The 20,688-nt window shown below is 38.6% G+C and overlaps 1 protein-coding gene across 1 annotated transcript in view; it reads left to right on the forward strand.

Moving 5' to 3' along the window:
- Positions 1-8,182: 8,182 nt before the first annotated feature.
- LOC139739037 (transformation/transcription domain-associated protein-like) overlaps positions 8,183-20,688 on the forward strand; it is a gene marked incomplete at its 3' end in the record, with an annotated part of 80,302 nt that continues 67,796 nt past the window's right edge. The window contains exons 1-6 of the mRNA XM_071649652.1: positions 8,183-8,265; positions 15,252-15,424; positions 16,359-16,408; positions 17,329-17,439; positions 18,053-18,241; positions 20,476-20,532. Coding sequence (XP_071505753.1) covers positions 15,328-15,424; positions 16,359-16,408; positions 17,329-17,439; positions 18,053-18,241; positions 20,476-20,532 — 504 coding nt within the window. The remainder of the gene's footprint in view (positions 8,266-15,251; positions 15,425-16,358; positions 16,409-17,328; positions 17,440-18,052; positions 18,242-20,475; positions 20,533-20,688) is intronic.

The raw sequence follows: 20,688 nt of genomic DNA on the forward strand, positions 1-20,688 counted from the left end.
ATTTTTTTTAAATAAAGAAACTCGTGGAAACAACTTCCAGCTCAAACACAATCATAATAGCTTATGTGAATTGGTAAGAGGATGTATTGGGAGAACCACACAAAACAGACAATGGCAAGACGGATATGAAATGCAAATTGCAGTTACTACGAACTCTTGCTATATACCCCCACAATCCCTCAGGGGAACGTCGGACAAAGATTTGAGGTTGCCATGGAATTCAAATGTGACGGAAGTGATGCAGAAAAATGAATGCATTTGTATAAATAATCAATATAGACGTTGTTTGTTTGTTTTTCAAGGTGGTGTAAAGTCACAGAAGTTAAAAAAAAAATTGTTGTTTTTCGGCAAAGTTTGCACGAAAGCTAATCGCTAATGGCGTTCGATAATACGTAGACAGCCAGCGGCTTTCTGTCGCAGACTTCAGATACTCTGAAGCTGGGACAAAGGGTAACTTTAGTCCAAGAAAAGCACAAGAAGAAAAAAAAGTACAGTCCTCCCTACAGTCTCCTGCACTTACACAAAAGCTTAAACAAACACACAAATATAATTATAAGCGGCTTAAGCGATTGATAAACGAGGCGAAACTCTGCAACTCCTGCACTTCTATAGTATTCAAAGAATGATAAGAATAACGAATGCAGTACTTTCATAATTATGTTGAAATATGATTTGTGGTATTTTCCAATGCAGACAATGAAAAAATCCTCCAGAGATAATTAGATTATTAAAGAATGTCAATGAGATAGCATAATTTGGAACGTAGGACCCTATACTTCATTAGTTAGTGAATTCAAATCAGACAGGTTTTTAATGAACGTGGGTGCACACTCTCCGCTCTCACCGCTCTCTCCACTCTCTCTGCTCTCTGTCTCTCCTATATACTCCTCCTCCTCTTCCTTTTCCTCATGTTTAGTTTGTTTTAGTCTGGTGGATGCCCTCCTCGCCAGCTCAGACATGAAAAACAAGTGGGACAATATTGTCTCTTTAACAGGATGGTAGTTTCGGTTGAGATGGGGAATTCAGATTTTTTTTTTTTTTTTTTTGCGAGATGATTAAAAACCACCTATGAAATATTAAAGAGCATGCACTTCTAAGAGGTATTCAAAGTTTATTTGATGAAAAACAGCTTGAAAATGGCTGATATATGCCAAAACAAAGTAAAATAGCATTATTAATATCTTTAAGATTTCATTGCAAAATAACATCATTAATAATGATTTTCAACATTGACAGACAACAGGATATACAGTGTAAACATAACTTGATTTGATTTGATTTATTGGTTTCTGTATCATCATTGTACATACACATTCATATACAAACATAAATATTAGTTGCATTTTCTTCTTCATCGCCTTTGCTATTATTAACGATGATTATCGACGTCGAAAAAAAAGGAATGTTCATGAAGACAAAACTGTATCACACCCGCACATATCGAAATTGTATATACATGCTGAAATGATACCGTGATGGGCTCAGGGGCAGATCTAGGAATTCCGTAATGGAGAGGGGGGGGGATTTCTGGTGCCACTCCCGGGTTTCATCGGCTGACAAGGAAAAAAAAAGGCTTCAGCGCAATTTTCTGATGCCATGCAATCGAATAGAAACATTAAAGGGGGCGCCCGGTGCGCCCCTCCCCCGGATCCGCCACTGGGCCTGAGAAAACGTGAAAAACTGGAAACAATAAGGGAGTGGGAATACAATGTGCCTGGAATTGTGCAAGGTGCATGCATCGTGCCGTGTGCAGAAGTGCATGGACCTCACAAGAATACTTCCACGTCAAATAAACTCTAAATTCCTCTTGAATTGTATTATTTATGCTCTTTCATATATTTGAAAAGAAATTTCTCATTATCTCACAAAAAAGTTAGAAACCTGAAGCCCCATTTCAACAAAACTACACCCATCATCCGTAGTCATGGTAGTGATATCAAGTACATCCAGAACAAGTCAATATTGGCACTTAAAGGGAGAATTTCTGACCAGTTAAACGTTATAGTCTTGAAAGAAAGAGTAAAGTATTACACAAGTACAAGAGTTAACATTTTATCAAAATTGACTAAAATTATGGAAGTTATATGTAAAATGTTTAAGTTTCGCTGATCAAAATCTTTACTATTGTGCTTGTAAAATGTTATACCCTTTCTGTTGAGACTTATTTCAGCAGATTCGAAATTCACCCTTTACACGTCGAGACCCTTTTATTCTTTCTCCCGTGTTTGGAAAAAAAAAAAAAGCTCCACGGGTGCCACTTTTTTTCAAACTTCGTCTCATTAAGGCATCTATTCTCGTCAAATTACCAGTTACCCGAGGGAAGCAATTCGTCTTGCACATGATCTATGGGAATTAACTTTCAGTGGCCCATTGCATGGTCCCCAAATCTAAAAAAAAAAAAAAAAAAGGTTTAGTGTAGGCCTATAATGTCAGTTGATTCGCATCGATTCGATTCGATACTATTAAATTTGATTTGATTTGATTTGATTTATGGATTTGATTTGATTATTTCTCAAGCTATAGGCTACATGCACACGTAAACGATGAATAATAAGTATAATGTACAAGAGAAACAAAGTATGTATTAGTAACCATTCAACAGGAACGGGGTAGCATTTCAATGATTTGGTCTTAGTATCTTGTGTTATCATTTTACACAGAGGAAACCAGGCGTATGACCTATATAGGCCCTACTGCCCATGAATAATGTAGGCCTACAGTGCGCATCACACGACAAAGACGGCTTTGTGATACATTGTCCAACTTGGCTTCTTGAATGTTAAGCTGACCCACCATCAATCATAATTATCCTTCAAGATTCGCTTTATCCATCGGACATGTCGGATTTTCTCCAGCTTTGTCTTTTTTTTAAATGATAATTTCCTGTATGACAAATTCTGCTTATGTAGGCCTATTAATATCATTCAGCCTCCTGACTATACGGAAATATAGGCTTGACCTGCCAATGATATCAATTCTTAAACCGGGAGCGCGGACCTGTAGGCTATAGTCTTCATTATGTATGCCTCACAGTCAAATAATTGCTGCTAAATATGGGTAGGCCTATAGGCCTACTCGCTCAGTTCAAGTCATTTTTTTTTTGATTGTCCATCCAACAAAAAGTGAAACGCGCTCTACAGTGCATAGACCTATGCAATTCTCATCGAGCTCTATTCAATTCAATTAATTTATTCAAATCATTTATTTTCATGCTTCTCATTTATGAACATTACAACAGAATTAATAATACAAGTTCTTTTACCTTGTAAACAATGTGCAGAAAACAAACAATATATGTGGTGATAACACAGTAATTGTAATGATAACTGGTAAAAATCGAAATAGGGTTGACCAAAGAGAAGTATGACGGGACCTACATGAAAGCTAGCTTGTTTGGCTGTAAGCCCCGAGTAATAAGTGTTTGTGAAAAAGAAACGGAGAACGGATAGAAGATAAGACCAGGGGCCCGTTGCATAAAAGTTATTATTATGGTAACTCTGCCATCCAATGATAACTACCATGGCAACAATACTCAACAGCCAATCAAAATCAAGAATTCCATGGAAGTTACCATTAGATGGCAAAGTTACCATAATAGTAACTTTTATGCAACGGGCCCGTGGTGATTTAATGGTACCAAATAAGAATAAGAAAAGCGGGATATGCCTATGTGATTAAAAAAGAAGAAAAAAAAAAACCCACTATACTAAAATGTGAACCATTACTGTGACCAAGCTATCATTGGTTTCCGGAGGAGAACATGATTTGCATATAAAGCCTACTTTGGAATAAAACTGAACATTGTTGCATTGAAACTATCACAAGGATAATATGATCAGACGGTAAGACACAAAAAGTAACATGTATAGCCATTAATTCATTTGGTGCCTGTCGTCAAGCCCTGGTAAGAAAGTGAGAGAGAGGTAGAGGGAAGGAGGAAGAGAGGGAAACGAAGTAGAATGTGGAATTGCTAATGATCAATTCAGTGGCGTATGAAAACCGTGGGTCAAGACATGGGGGGGGGGGGCACCTCGTGGAAAAATATTATATTGAGGGTGTGTATTGTGCGTGCGTGCGTGTGTATGTGTGTGTGCGCGTGTGTGCGTGCGCTGTCAGTCTGCAAACTTAATGGGGACTTGTCATAACGATATGTGATACATTCCACAGCGCAGTCATTGAGCAACATTGTAAGTATTTCCTTATAATACATGGATTACGGAATGACGGTGTGAAACGACAAATATTACTGGCAGCAACATCAAGAGGATTGCATAACAATTAAATGCGAGCGAGCTTGAAAATGTTGACATTTTACAGTCCAAAAACTGCCGTTTGTTGTTATATTTTTTCACTTTGGAAAGTAAAGGGGGGGGGGGGTACACCGGGCGCAACTGTTGGCAATTTATACTGGCAGCAACATCAGGAGAATGGCATAACGATCAAATGCGAGAAAGCGGAGCGAGCGAGCTTAAAAATTTTGACATTTTACAGTCCAAAAACTGCCGTTTGTTGCTATTTTTTTTTTTCGCTGTGGAAATTAGAGGGGGGGGGGGGCTCCCAGTGCGCCCCCTCCCCCCTCGATCCGCCACTGGTTGTCAAGGGTGTCGGTTTATGCTCATGATTGGGGGAGATATGACCAGAGAGGGGGCGTCGAAGTGACCAAGCGGGGGAAGATCGATGTCCAAAATATGCGCTTTAGAGCATCCCCTAATTGTTTGTGTTTGCGTGTGTGTGTGTGTGTGTGTGTGTGTGTGTGTGTGTGTGTGTGTGTGTGTGTGTGTGTGTGTGTGTTTTATATACATGGGAATGTTAGGAAATTGCCTAGGTCAAGTCTTATTATTGGCAATGCAAGGCATTTTAATATAGACTAGTATGTAAAGCAACACTGCAAAATCAATGATCTAGCTTTGATATAGCGAAGCGTAAGATACAAAGATGTACATTCTACATCACATTGGCAACATTGCAGTGACTCTTTTTGCCGTTCGGATGTTCTGAGTACACTGCGCACATCCTGCTTTGATATTCAGAATTCCAACCAGGAATCACGCTGAATCACAATCTTTTGTCGGCTCCGGGCTTTTTGAATAATGTTTCACACTATATTATACCCGTTTTATTATGGTTAAGAGAAATCCTAGAAAAATATTTCATTTCATGATCACCCTTTCATGTCGATTTCAAAAGCAGTTTACTAACCCTTGAATAACCATTCTAGTAAGGTTTTTTTTTTTTTTTTTTTTTTTTTTTCAGGTGAGAGTTTCTTTACTTTGTCTCCCTCTACAAATTAAATTTGTTAAGATCGCAACTGCTGATCTGTAAATTAACAAACATGTCGGAAAAAGGGAACCAGTGGGACTCGAACCTGCCATCTACTGCTTTCCGGGCAGCGACACTACCACCAGGCTGTCCCTGGTTGCCGGCAGTGACACGATGAACATGGAACAAATACCCAAGCTCCAAAATTCCGACATTGTTATGTTAAGTAGTCCAAGGCGGACAAGGCATTATAGGATAAATGAAAGAAAGATATTATTCAGAGGAGTGAAGGTTCAGGTGAGAGTTTCTTCACTTTGTCTCCCTCTACAAATTAAATTTGTTAAGATCGCAATTTGCAGCGTGTTGACAAGAATGTTTGATCGTACAATAACATACCACAATATTACATTCGAGTCATAGAGTCATACAGCCCATGATTTATACAGCTCACGAGTCATACAGCCCATTAGTTCGACACTAAGCTAACAAGAAACCCCGTGTTTTATCTGTCGAAATTATGAGCTGTTTTTTACCTAGTGTCGAACTTATGGGCTCTATTTGCCTAGTGTCGAACTCATGGGCTGTATGACTCGTGAGCTGCATGACTCATGGATCTGTTTTCAATGTCGAACTCGAGGGCTGTGTGACTTATGGGTGTCGGTCTAGTGCGATAAACCCCATCGAACACGGCAAGTCTATTTATTAATTAATTAATTAATTATAATTCATTCATTCATTCATTCATTCATTCATTCATTCATTCATTCATTCGTATTATTTCATTCTTCAGATAAAAAAAAAGTAAAATAACAAGCATTCATAATATATACACAATATGTGTTACTGGTATAAAAATGTTAAAAAACATTTCAGCAACCAAATACTAGTACAGTAGAACAAACGGAGTGCATTATAATAAAGAAAGATGAAATAGGATGTATCAGTAAAAGCCTATGAGGCTTGACAGGAAGATACAACCATTATGTATGACATTAACATGATAAAATAACTACAGCACAAAATTACACAACGTGTGTTTGTGTGTGAGTGTTTGTGTATACATGTAAAGGATGTTTTACAGAAAGTTGGGTTAAACAAAAAAAAAAGACAAAAGATGACTTAGTTTTAAATGAGTTCAGAAATTGGATATTAAGCAACGATGGATGAATTCCACATAATTGGCCCAAAATACCGAACTGATTTACATGCAGGGAATGGGAAGTATAGATTTGTGAAAGAGTTGTCTACTTGCGGTATCACATTATGTACATCCAGATTCAAAGAAAATATTTCCATCAGATACTCAGGTGATGTATAGGCCTATTCGAAAAATAAAGATGCACAATCATACAAATACTTAATTTATTAATATCAGAAACATTTGAAGTTTGAAGTTTTCAAACTATAAAAGGTATAGATGAAGCAAAGAATTCGGCTTTTGAACAGATATACGCAGAGCCTTGTTTTAAGACGCCAGTGCAGTTCGGAGAGTTTGGACTGGTATGCAGTATTGCAATACCTAATATAAATGGAAGAATAAATGCATTGTACATCATAGTCAAAATCGAAGGGGGACAAAATGCTCTATAAATATGTTGAAGTATACCAAAAATGCTGGATATTTTCGAACTGACATGATTGATATGAAAATCCCGTGTAAAATGTTGATCTAATGTCACTCTCATGTACGTTACTACTGAGCAATGTTCATTTTCAATGTCATTTATATATAATGATATATTATCATAACTTTCACTCAAATTTTCCGAATAACGAAATGCAATACATTTTGTTTTAAGAACATTTAATGATAATTTATTACAAAGAAGACAAGTGTGAACTAAAAATCAAATTTTCATTTTTTTTAATCAAGCAAAACTGAAAAATCAGAATGGGATGATATCAAAGTAGTGTAATCTGCAAATGATAAAAACTGAAAAAAGGTGCACATTTTACATTATCATTTATATAAATCAAAAACAAAAGGGGTCTTAAATATGGACCCCTGGGGAACACCGCATATATGAATTGCTATCAAAGTATATTGTACAAAGTGTATTGTTTTCGACCAGTTAAATAACTATGGAACCACCCGTATGGTATACCACGAATCCCATAATATTGCAGTTTTTGACAGTAAAACTGAGTGGGAAAGGGTAGGCCTATAAAAAAAAAAAGGCCTTCGATTAATCCATAAATACCACAATTGCATGTTTATTTTTATTTATCATAACATTTAATACCCTGTTATGTAAATCAATTATAGCAAACTCAGTTGAATAATGAGAACGGAAACCAAACTGATTGGAACAAAGAATGTCATTCTGATTAAGAAAAGTATAAAACCTATCATATACTATTCTCTCCAATATTTTTGCAAAAAACGGTAATATGATATAGGTCTGTAGCCCTATCGCATACTTGCCTAAGTGGCTTATTGCAATTTATTCTATAGTTACTCGGTATCTATTTATTACATGATCAACGCGTTTGATTATCGGTATCATCATTATGGCTATTGTCGTTGTTCTTCTTATCATGATTGGTAAACGCTCAATACTTTTAGGGTTATTATAGTCATTCGATCAATACAGGTAATCTTTCTCCAGGAAGCTTGGAATCTGATAATGCTCCCCAGTACAGTGTACTTTAATATAAGGTTTTGAATCATTCACAATTTACGTTACATTACATATTTTTTTAATTGAATAATGTTTTTAAGGAATTTATAAAGTTTTGTAATTTTTTGAGGACATATTTTGGAAAATATTACTTTAAAACAAGAAATACAATTATTACATGTATTAATAATGAAGTGTAAATAACTTATTGTGACAGAGCCTGAATTGACCGTCGATTCTGACCACGAATGAGATTCGCATTCAACAGTACATACATAGCGTGCAGCATAGGCGCGGATTACCGATCGGTCGCATGGGTTTCTGTATGTTCAAATGGGAGAGCGAATTGATGGGAGTGGGATTTGAAGCCTCAAAGAAGGATATTGTAAGTAGAATGTCGCTATTACCATGCACCTGCATAGTAAAATACACATTTAATGCGTGAATGAGTGTAGACTTACACAGTCAAATGTTCGATTTTCAGTTATTTTTATGCTAACATGTTAGACTTAAAATGTTGACCACCCAAAAGCTCGCAAGCTAGAGTAAAAGCCCTGTCCTACTCTCCAGGGGGGTGTTTCATAAAGCTGTTCGTAAAGTTACGAACGACTTACGAGCGACTGGTGATAAGTTCTTGTGCCAAATTATGGAAATTCTGATAAGTATAGCACATCAGAACTGATCACCAGTCGCTCTACAAACAGCTTTATGAAACAGGGCCCAGGTCTAGTACGTGTAGGACTCCTACTGACACTGCACTGTATACCGCTACGCTACGCTATGCGCTAATCCATTGACTTGGCTTGCGCTTGGGGACCTCATCAAGTCTTACTCCTACTCTTAGGTAGTCATACACCTCTCCTTCCCTTCTTCGTTATCTAATTTCTTCCAGTATGGAGAAAAGGGTAACCTCGAAGCGCTCCATTTTATTAGTTTTTGTACAGTTCTAAACTGGTAGTAATAGTGAATAGTGCAGTGCCCGTGGCAGTCTGGCAGCCCGAAACGCTTACCCAAGAACAAGCAAGGCCCAGGGAAGCGCAAGCTCGGGCTGGTCGCAGTAAGGAGGACTGCCAAGGTTGGGGTGGTCTAACTCTAATCGATGCTGATCATGCTAGTATAGTAATGATAAGCCACTTTGTATATATCGGGTACAAATGTAACATTAAATGACGTTTCTTTTTTGGCAGTGTAAAATTTTATAGAACTAATAACGTTGATCATGTTGATTACAGTTTGTACAATGTACTAACAAGGTTAATTGTAGATAATAGTATTAGTATGGAGCCTGGAGGTAGCCCGACCAGATGCCGTGCTAGCGCACCGTCTGACGGTCTGTGATACACCAATCTACTAAACCCCTCGAACACGGCCAAAACAAAACTGTTGAAAATTTCTACATTTTTATCACAAATTTTACGAATCACTCACATGAATTGAGATGCGCCTTGGACTATGAGCATGGTATATCAGTTCATTACATTGTATATCTACAATCTAGTGCAGTGAGCCGGGCCCTCACGCAACATACACTGACTGACTGAGCAAAAAGTCCAATCTTAAGAATGCTGTGTGTGATCACCGCTGGGCGATTCAAAATAAATCTTTCCCAGGCTCAGCTTTGAACGATGCAAATTGCGCTGCTAGAGTTTGTACACCTGCACGTTCGACAGCGCCCCCTTTGCCCATCATTTTGCAGTACTGCGCTGACATTTGGAATCATTTCTGCGATTTCTACGATTTCTGCGGCGTACAGGATTAAAAAAGGTGTCATTTTTGGTAAGTTGTGAAATATGTATGTCAATATCGATAGCTGAAGACAGTAGCTAAATAGATAAAGTTTTCATCTTATGTAGTCTGAGTAACACATATGGTGCAGTAACTTAAAAATAGAATTGGCGCCCCAGAATTATAAGATTACGTAGTGTCCACATGGTACAGCCCTGGCCCTGTCGCGACTTACACTTGTGTACAGCGACAGGGCTGTGTATAGTTAGTTATTTGAATAGTATGGAGGTACATATCTCATATCCTAAAATTGCCAAACTCTTTTTATTTTAATAATTTCTCCAAATGGGCAACACAACAGTATGCATGGCCATGAATCTAATTCAACTAACTGTCAAAGATCTCCTAGCTAGTAACTCCTCAGCATAATTGAAATGCTGAGGAGTTTAGCTGTAAATCGTAATCGTATTGTATTACCGAACATGTGCCCTCTGTATAGGGAAATTTATGCATTACATTTGTAGATCTGTATTTTCAGTCAGTGTTATTAGTGCAGAATAAAATGAGCATGGTCATTTTAGCGATTATTACTAAAATTTGAGGTAAATATGTACCGGAGCTTAAAGTTTTTTTGTAAAAGTAAAATGTAAATTTTGCCTGTCAGTTCATGATATGTATGATTGTTTGTGAGTTTTTAGATTTGCAGCCCAAACACAACTACAAACATCATTGCTTTTGAAGAGAAATATTAATTTCCCACTGTGCTCATTACATTCCTCACATTTTGGTAGTTATATCTACCGAAGTATTATTCATCTATTTATTTTTTTTAGCAAATCTTGAATTTCATGAATGTCAAGTGACTTGTGAAAATTTTGCATTGTGAAAATAAGAGCACTGCGCATACACGTGTGACTACACAGAACCTCTAGATAGTCTACTGTAAAACATGATACATGTATATTTGCGGCATGAAATTTTCGACGGCCTATTTCACAGCATGAAATTTTCGCGAATTGCCACTGGCATTCTATGCATATAATGTAGAAAAGAACTTCCGCATGCATTTTGATTTCGTGAATCTTGGCGCTCGCAAAATTGGCGAAATTAAAATGCATGCGAACATTCCTCGTTTTACAGTATCGCATACAGTACCGGTATGCAAAGATTGTTGGTCTAGATCTACACGTAGATAGATCTACACTATAGATTGACAGAGCTCTGCTAGCTTGCTGGAATGCCAAAGAAAGGATGCAAATGATAATAAATAATAATAATGATAATTCTTATAATAATAATGATAATAACAATAACTAGAAAAGCACTCTGAGAGCGCAGACCTCCGCCAAGCATGAAGCATATTTCCACCACTACTCTGATCTTGTTCTTCCATAGAGATATCATACGTACACACAACATCGGCACTAAAAGTCGCCACCAGATTTCCAAATATAGAAACCTTTGTGACGTCATAAGCCTTCAGCTGCACAGCGCGCCTCGCCCCAGCAGAAACTGGATCACGCACTTTAGTGCGCGCAGGCAAACCTCAAATACGCGCAGCCTGAACTCCCAAGTTCATTGACCCTACCTGCCAAAACATCAAAAATCCTTCATAAATTCCCCCAAAATTCTCGGATCATTAACAAAAGTTAATCGTTTGTTACTTGTGTCATTCTCAACCATTCCTGCAAGTTTCATCCCAATCCGTTAACTACTTTTTGAGTTATTTTGCACACGGACAAGCTACTAGTAACTAACTAACTAACGAACGAACGAACGAACACACAAACCAACGGTAACGAAAACATAACCTCCTCCCTTGTCGGAGGTAATAATAGAAACTGCAGAATCACTCAGAGAGCGCAGACCTCCGCCAAGCATGCAGCTCATTTCCACCCCTGAACTTGTTCTTCCATAGAGATATCAGTGATTTCCACCCATACGTACTTATAGCATTGTGTGCTGAAAGTCGCCCGATACTGTACGAGCTGAAATTTTCGCGTACAGATATTTTCGCGAATTGCTACTTGGAGGACATTTTCACGTCTTGTTAATTTCGCGGTTGCGAGGGTTTAACTGATTTGCGAAAATAAAACCACTGCGGAAATTTCAGCTCGTACTAGTCGTACAGTATCCCAATATAGTAGCGTTTGTTATGTCATAAACCCTCAGCTGCAGGGCGCGCCTCGCCCTAGCAGAAACTAGAGCACGCACTTTAGTGCGCGCATGCAAACCTCAAATACGCGCAGCCTGAACTCCCAAGTTCATTGACCCTACCTGCCAAAATATAAAAAATCCTTCATAAATTCCCCCAAAATTCTCGGATCACTACCAAAAATTTACTCATCTGTTACTTGTAGATCATTCTAAACCTTTCCTGCAAGTTTCATCCAAATCCGTTAACAACTTTTTGAGTTATTTTGCACACGGACAAACTAACTAACAAACGAACAAACGAACAAACAAACCAACGGTAACGCAAACATAACCTCCTCCCTTGGCGGAGATAATAACTAGAAAAGCACACTGAGAGCGCAGACCTCCACCAATTAGCTACTTTCCACCAATGATCTTGCTTTTCCCAAAGAGATTTTTCCCATTTCCGCCACTGGGGAAAAGCTCTTTGGGCTCTTATATAGAGATCAGTGATTTCCACCCATAGTCGTATACTAGTACATGCTGAAAAATCGCCCGATTTCCCAATATAGAAGCCTTTGTTTTGTCATAAACACTCAGCTGCGCTGTGCGCCTCGCCCTAGCAGAAACTACAGCATGCACTTTAGTGCGCATTTGAAAACCTCAAAAATGCGCAGCTTGAACCCCCAAGTTCATTGACCCTACCTGTCAAAATGTCAAAAATCCTTCATAAATTCCCCAAAAATTATCAGATCACTAGCAATATTTAATCATATGTTTCTTGTGTCATTCTCAACCTTTCCTGTAAGTTTCATGCAAATCCGTTAACTACTTCTTAAGTTATTTTGCACATGGACAAACAAACAAACAAACAAACAAACCGACAAACCAATGGTAACGAAAACATAACCTCCTCCCTTGGCAGAGGTAATAATAATGGAGTCTTGTAATGTGCCATGCCTGTCACACATTGGCACTCCTGGCACAGAAAGGTGAGACCTCTTCTCACATTGCTTCATTCAGGGAAAGATCATAATTTAAAGAAAGCACACAGTTACTGAAACAAAAAGGTTTTGAGTTCCTTCTTGAAGAGAGGGAATGAGGTCTCCATTCTCAGTTTCAAAGGCAATGAGTTCCAGAAAGAAGAGTCAGACTGGGTGAAAGCTCTGCTGCCCCATGAATGATGAGTACCTGGAACTCGAAGGATATGAGCAGTGGATGAACGAAGAAGTCTAGTTAGTCTGCCGTGCCATGTAAAGAACGGAAAACCAGGATTAAGATCTTGCAGACAATTCACTCGTCAACTGGAAGCCAGTATAATTTATGGAGGATGTGAGAGATGTGTGCGGTTTCATTCGTTAGAATGCATGTAACAATCAGATATCTTCCTCACCTCTGGGGCTACCTGTGTTGAACGTTTTCCAAGGCATTTTCCAGGCCCCTAACTAGGATCTTTTATTGGGGGGGGGGGGGGGGTCAAAATTAGAAAGAGTGGACCTTTTTAGTTCAAGTTTATGTTCAGTTCTGTCATTTTACACATACGGTGCACTCCCGTTATAATGAACACGGTTATAATGAAATTCCGGTTACAACGAAATAAAAATCCAGGTTGCAAAATTATTGGTTCTATGTGGTTTTATTGTTTATTTGTTTGGTTATAACGAAATTTTGATATGATGAAAGAAAGCTGGCAGTCCCGAGGACTTCGTTATAACGGGAGTCCACTGTACTGCGCAATACCAAGGAGCAAATGGGGAGGGGGGGGGGCTGTTTTTTTTTATTTTTGTTTGTTTGTTTTGCATATGCTGTACATTATTTATCTACAATGGTACATGTACAATATGTGTAGCTACAAATTTAAGCAGTATGCACGTGTATGTTGTGTCTCAAAATGGGAGCTTAAAGAATCCATCTTTAGAGACAAACTCAAGATTTATACAGTATGACCAGGCTAAGTATCATAACTGTTGCACAAAACCAGTCAACTGCTCGTGTTTGATACAAATGTTTCTATTTTTGGTTTTTTTTTTAGAAATCAAGAGGAGTACCTATAGGTAACCTCATATGCATAATATTCCTGTGGAAAATGACAGATGGATGAGGAATGATATTAGAGATTGATTAAAATTCTCATTCAGCAAATTTCTCTTAAAACATTTATTTAATGTACGTGTATATTCAATGACAAGTTTCGGGGTTTGGCAGTGCAGATGTGGACTAGGAACTTGATATTACAGAGTCATGCAATATACAGAATCTGCTAATTAAGGGCTCTCATATATTATTAAGCTTTCTTGTGGCATCTCGCACTGTGCTTAAATGCCAAATTAATGAACATCAAGTGCAAGTTGTTACTCCTTTTCAGGTGATACAGTCTTCAGATCAACATGTACAATGTACAAATTGTACATGTAAACCATTCAGGGTTCCCAGCCCATATGGGAAATCAAGGAAAATTATTTTACTTTTTTCCAGTCAGGGAAAAGTCAGGGAATTTTGATTGGCCCAAAAATCAAAAGTAGTCAGTAAGACTCTTTTAAATATTTTGTTGCGTATCAAAACAACATGTATTGGATGACACGGGATGAAAATTGGATTGAAACTGGATATGAGTTGAAATAGTTAATATGGAAATTTGATACTTCATCAGGGAAAATTCATGGAATTTTGTTTTCTTGAAATACTGGGAACCCTGCCATCTTTAATAGAAGCAGATGACATCTATCTTAGTGCAAATTGGAAGTTTGCCCAGTGTATAAAAAAAGCAATATCCTCAAAGAGTGCCTAAAATATTTTTCAGTGAACAGTGATATAAATTTGTGCATGTATTGCTATATAGGGATCCCAGGAAATTTTATTTGTTGAAATTATTTTTTTTCTAAACTATTATTTAGGGGAGGGTGGGATAGTGCTCATGATTAGTTGGGTCCAGGTCAATGACCTCTCCCCTCCTGATGGGAAGGATCTTTGAGTTGAGACCTTCCAAGTCATGTTTTTTTCTTTTGGTGTTTGTTTGTGCGTGCGTGTGTGTGTGTGTGTGTGTGTGTGTGTGTGTGTGTGGTTTTACTTTGTTTGTTTGTTTGTTTTTACAACCCCTTGAGGATGACACCTGAGAATACTTGGGCAGGTGTCTATTGGAAATGCATGTTTTAAATAGCAAAATCTGTCTGTCCTCAACGGGTTAAAGAGCCAAAAGGGGGGGGGGGGGGGAGACTGCAGCCCCCTCTAGTGCCTGTAGTGCCATAGTCCAATTGTGAACGTTGCAACATGTTGAATGAATCAATAATTGCCTACATGTACAAATTAGAATATGACTTTCTTGAGGCTGAAGGACAATATTTGGGAACAGAAAGGCAGAACAATTCACTCAGATACATAAAGATGTACATAATATGATGTAAGATTGCACTTGTGAACAAAGCTGCCTTGTTTTTCTTTTATGTGTTTTGGTTGTTTTTTTTTCCCATCTCACTTGACTTTATTGATATCTGAATGTTGTATCCATCACAGGACCTGAGAAGGGAATGCTGAAATGCAGTCATCCACCAAGTGCTGAAGAGAGAATTTTGCCGCGGAATAGTTCTCAATGATGCCAGTGCCAACAGGCTCAGGTGGAAACGACCCTACATCTGTGATGAACAAATATCGTAACAATGTTACAGTCCTTGCAGACTCGAGATCAAGTGAGTCGCCCCGTGTTTTTTCCCCTTACTTTAAAGATCTTTAGCAGTGACTAAAATTACTAACAAAGAAACAAACAAACAGTACAACTTGTAAGTGAGTTCAATTTCTTTGCCCCTTTTCCCCTTGATTTTTGCTGCTGTGTCGTAATGAATGACTTTGTTTGCACACATTGAAACTTCTTGACAGGAATAAAGCCTTATTACGGAATAGGGAGAGGGAGGGGAAAACGTGGGGGAGCTTTGAATGCTTCTGGAGAAATTTTGCATTTTCACCTGCTCATGGAAATGATGCATTTGCATGATGATGATGACAATAAGTATTGGAGAAGCTGGAGGCAAAGTGCTTTGTTTGACGCTTCAGCGACTTGCAAGCTCACTCATTCTGCTTTGTGCTGCTATAGTGCACATGTTTTATAAGGATGGTGTGCTTGCGTGTTGTTGGGAGACATTTACAGAGTGCTTTCCAACTTGCCAGCCATGTTTGTCGAAATAAGCTGAAAAGATCTGAATGCAAATGATTTGTTTGGTGAATGAAAGTACATGTAGGGCATATTCACCAGAGGTGATGCACTTCCATGATATAACAGATTTTTATTGTTGTTGGGATTTTTTTTTTTTTTGTCATCGCCCGGCATAATGTTTTCTTTTGTTTTGTGTAAACAAGGAGTGTAAAAATGTAAACAAAGCAATTTAAATGTTTTTCAGACATAATCATTGGTATCTAAACATTTGGATAACATTCACAATACCAGGAATTTCAATACCTAGGTATTAAAATATGAAGGCCAAGTATTAGCAGTGAACAATTCTTCCATTCACAACATGTACATTACCATAAGTCTAGCTGCATCATGTGCTTGCTTGATTACAAATGTTGTATGCCTATGTGTGTTGTGAATAGTATTGCTATATTTTATCATCTGATTATACACAGCGGATGAAACAAGGCTTAAAGCAGCACAAGAAATTAGTGAAAATTTTGAGGTGAGTGTATTTCAAATAGTATCCACTTTTCTGATGGCGGTTATATAAAATTGTTGCAATAGCTCTTGTGACGAGTCTGTATAAGAAAAAGAAATCAAAGAAGAAGATACATTCTAAGAAAGAACAGCTGGTACCTGTTATTTCTGAAAGCCACATTACATCTTTTGTATTTCAATTTTTTTTTTTTCTCTCTTTCTTGGAACTGTCTCATCTACTTGTAAGAAAAATGTCCTTGCATTGCATGATACAATACTCTGGCATCATGCAGGAGCCAAAACATTTTGCTGATTGATCCAAAATCACTGAAGGATATAGTATGTACAGTCATAAAGCAATCACTGCTGACAGTCATGTGTATGACAAGTCCCGAATGAAGACTGATCTTTATGTAAATTTAATACCTATTGCATGCAATATACTGGCCCGATAAGACGTGGACTATCACTGCACACATTTATATGTAGTAATGAAAATACAACCTTGGAGGTCCATTCATTTCTGCAAGATTGAGAATCCACAGTGTGTGTGTACATTTTGCAACTCCAAACAAAATTGAGGCAAACATTGAACGAAAGTAGGCATGTTATGGCAATATCCTTGATATGTGTTGTTTTAATTTAAAGACCACCTAGCAATGCCCCAATCCCGGAAAACAATACTACAATATACTCCCATTATAACAAAGACCCCGGGACCGGTAGTTTTCTTTCGTTATATCAAAATTTCATTATAACCGAACAAATAAGCAATAGAAATACATAGAGTGGATAATATTGCGGCCTGAATTTTTACTTCGGGTTGTTACCAGATTTTTGTTATAACCATGTTCGTTATAACAGGAGTGAATTGTATGTAGATTTTGTTCTGAATGTCACGGATTGCAATGAAAATGCAAACATTGTTCTTCTCTCGACAACCAGGTGATCATCTCCTCATCACAGTACCACACCTTCTTGGAGACGGCCATTCCTCATTTCCTGAAGGTCTTGAAGGATGAGAAGCCTCAGTTCATTGCCGAGTCACCGCTCCAGGTTAGTTCGAGTGCTGTGTGGTTTTGCCGAGACACATGTCCAAGACCCATCTTTATGTGGAAAAACATAATAGAGTGCCAAAGTGTGATGTCATAGCCATTCATCACCTTGGAAACTAGTTCTAAACAACCTCATCTGGACCAAGTGTTTATATTCACACCTGGGGGCTAGGGGCCCGTTTCATAAAACTTGTCATCTGTGACAAGTTGTCATAGATGTGACAAGCTACTGAAATCCTTGCATCTGATTGGCTGAGAGCAAATTTGTCATAGAAATGTGACAGTTGTCACTGATGACAAGTTTTATAAAATGGGCCCCTGGTTCCAACCAAAGCTATAAATTAAAAACAGTGGTGTAATCACTTCCCCATCAGTATCCTCTGTGATAAGATCTCACTTTATTTATGTGTGTATTTCGCTGTTTCTTCAATACCTATTTTTTGAACCACTATTTCTTCTTCAAGGTGTAATTTTGTGTGCAGTTCAGTCTTATGATTGCAAGGCATGAATATCTCAAGAAAGTGCCTTTTAATTTTCTATCTATCTATCTATCTGTCTGTCTATCTATCCATCCATCAATCTTTCTATCTATCTATCTATCTACCTATCCCCAGCACCTGCGCAAGCTCTTGCTGGAGCTGCTCCACCGGATGCCGACCAACGAGCTCCTGCGGCAGTTCGTGCGCCAGATCCTGGAGCTGATGTTCTCTCTGCTGGAGACGGAGAATGAGGAGAACGTGTTGGTGTGCCTGAAGATCATCATCGAGCTGCACAAGTACTACCGGCCCACCATGCAGCCGGAGGTGAGATGGGAAAACAGGCGGAGTGGTCGAGGGAGGGGTATATCTGGACAACCATGCCAGTGGCGGATCCAGACGGGAGCACACTGGGCGCGCGCCCCCTCTTCTTTCTTTTTTTTGTTAAAACAAAATAAATAGAAAGAAAAAATGGGGGCACATGTGCCCCCATTTAATTTTCGTGCGCCCCCCTTTAATTTTGTAAAGGCGCCTCCCTTTTAAAGAATTCATGTATCCACCCCTGTATGCACCCCGACACAATTACATACCCCCGTAAAACTACTACCTGCAGATAACAATCCCCCCACCCCCCAAGACAAACCCAGAAATATTTGTGTGCATGAAACTTTTGCAAATTTAATGAGGAACCGAGATTTGCAAAAGTCTTTGTACACACAGTGCATTGAATGCCAGCAGCAATTTGCAAAAGGTTCATGCTGCGAGAAAGACTGTCAGCTCCAATCTGCAAAATTTTCATGCCACAAATATTTCTGGTTTTACAGTACCCCAGGACAACTATCCCTGGAGGTGATTGTCCAGGGGGAGGGGGGATTATTTGTCCTAAGGGTTTGATTGTCCTTGGGGGATAATTGTTTGGAGGGTAATTGTACAGGGGTTAGGAGTTGTAGAATCACTGTAGGGCTCTCCATAGTCCTCCTCAATACAAAAATTGCAATGTAGCTGTTGTGGCCCAGTGAATGAGACCAAAGACTATCGACCATGAGATCCCTGGTTTGTATCCCTGGTTTGTGCCCTGTGGCTGCAGTGGTTGGACCCCTACTGCTGCGTTCACACCATGTTCCCCGCGGCCACAGCAGTCGCGTTTCAGGCCACCGTGGATGAAATGGGATGGACGTGAGACAATGCGGTGAGACGGGATAGTCAAACGTGACAGGCTGTGATTGCCGTGGATGCTGTATCAGATTTTTAAACTGTCAAAAAATTTGCCACGGCAGTCCCGGTGCTAATAAGAAACCTTGCATGCCGTAATGAAACGGGGGTGAACACAACAAAACATGACGGCGTGTAATAGGCCGTAACAAAACTTGGAGGCAGTCCATAGGGGGACGCAGTGGAAAATATTGATAGTCTAGCCAGACCAGATGCCATGAGAAAAGCGTCTGATAGCTATGTTTACCGCGGCGAGGACTGGAAGGAACAAGACTAGAATACGAAGAGAGGAAAACAGGAAAATGTCTCATCTACCCACGGCGCATTACACATTTCAGGCAAACGGGGCTGCCGTGACCGCCGCAAACATGGTGTAAACGCAGCATAAACAAGACACTTTGCCTTTACAGCTCAGTCCTTCCGAGGAAACTCAAAGCTGTCAGTCTCATTGCTTCCTGAGCGGTCACATTAGACAAATCAATACAATTCAAAGATGTGGCCATTGCCTCTCAGACTTGACATCTCAGGATGTGACAGCACGTATGTACCTGATTAGAACACGTCTGAGTGGCATTTCATGAAGCGGTTTGTCAGATATTTTTTCTGACATACTGTTATAAATTACTGAAATCCCTGCATCTGATTGGCTGAGAGCTATTTTGTCAGAAAAAAAAAAAATGTCTGACAAAATGCTCATGAAATGCCCTCCCATTCCTTATAGGAAAGGTATGCATTCAAATCAATGAAGGAGGTGAAATGATGTGGTGGTTGTATGTGAGAAAACGAAAGCATCATCTAAATCTAGTAGGGGTTGCTTTCTGTGTTTCTTTTTTTTTTCAGGGAACAGTTTATTCAAGAAATTCCTTTCTCATATTGGTATTGCAATGAATTTATCTGTATCAACATGCAACATGCAGTTCATCACATTAACAAAAACAAACAAACAAACAAAATAAAATAGAAATAATCATTACATGTACTGTGATACACATTTTTATACTTTTGTTGACCGGAAAAGAATCTTTATTATCGTACAAAGTGAAATATTTCCATGGTTTTACTTTCCTTCACATTACACGTTATCACGCACATCGAGTGGATAAAATTAAGATTTGAATGAATGCTGGTGCCAGAAACCAGGGGGCACAAGAATGCATAATTTCCTATGTAAAACTTTGATGAGTTTCATCAGATATGTACTTTAAAGTGGAAAAAAAGAAGACAGCGAGTTATAGATATAGCATGTAGATCCTGCAGCTGCAAGACTTGTATTGCAGTATGCAAATATTGCTCTTGCCAAAGTCGATGTACAGTTTTGCACTCCTAACTCTCTCACATTTCATGTACAGGTGCAGCATTTTCTCCAGTTTGTGAAAACAGTTTACAAGGACATCCAAGTCAACATGGTGAGTTCTCAAACAGAAACTCTTTTAAAATGGTACTATTTGATATTATTAATGATGGAGCCTTTTAGATCTGGAACTTTTTCGTCATTCTGTTCATGTGAGCACATGTTATTACATATAATATGTCAATAGTCATTGAGGAGAAGTTCAAGACAG

This window comes from Diadema antillarum, unplaced genomic scaffold (genome assembly GCF_040938485.1).
Source record: "Diadema antillarum isolate AM-2024a unplaced genomic scaffold, OU_Dant_1.0 seq00000780_RagTag, whole genome shotgun sequence".
NCBI lineage: Eukaryota > Metazoa > Echinodermata > Echinoidea > Diadematoida > Diadematidae > Diadema > Diadema antillarum.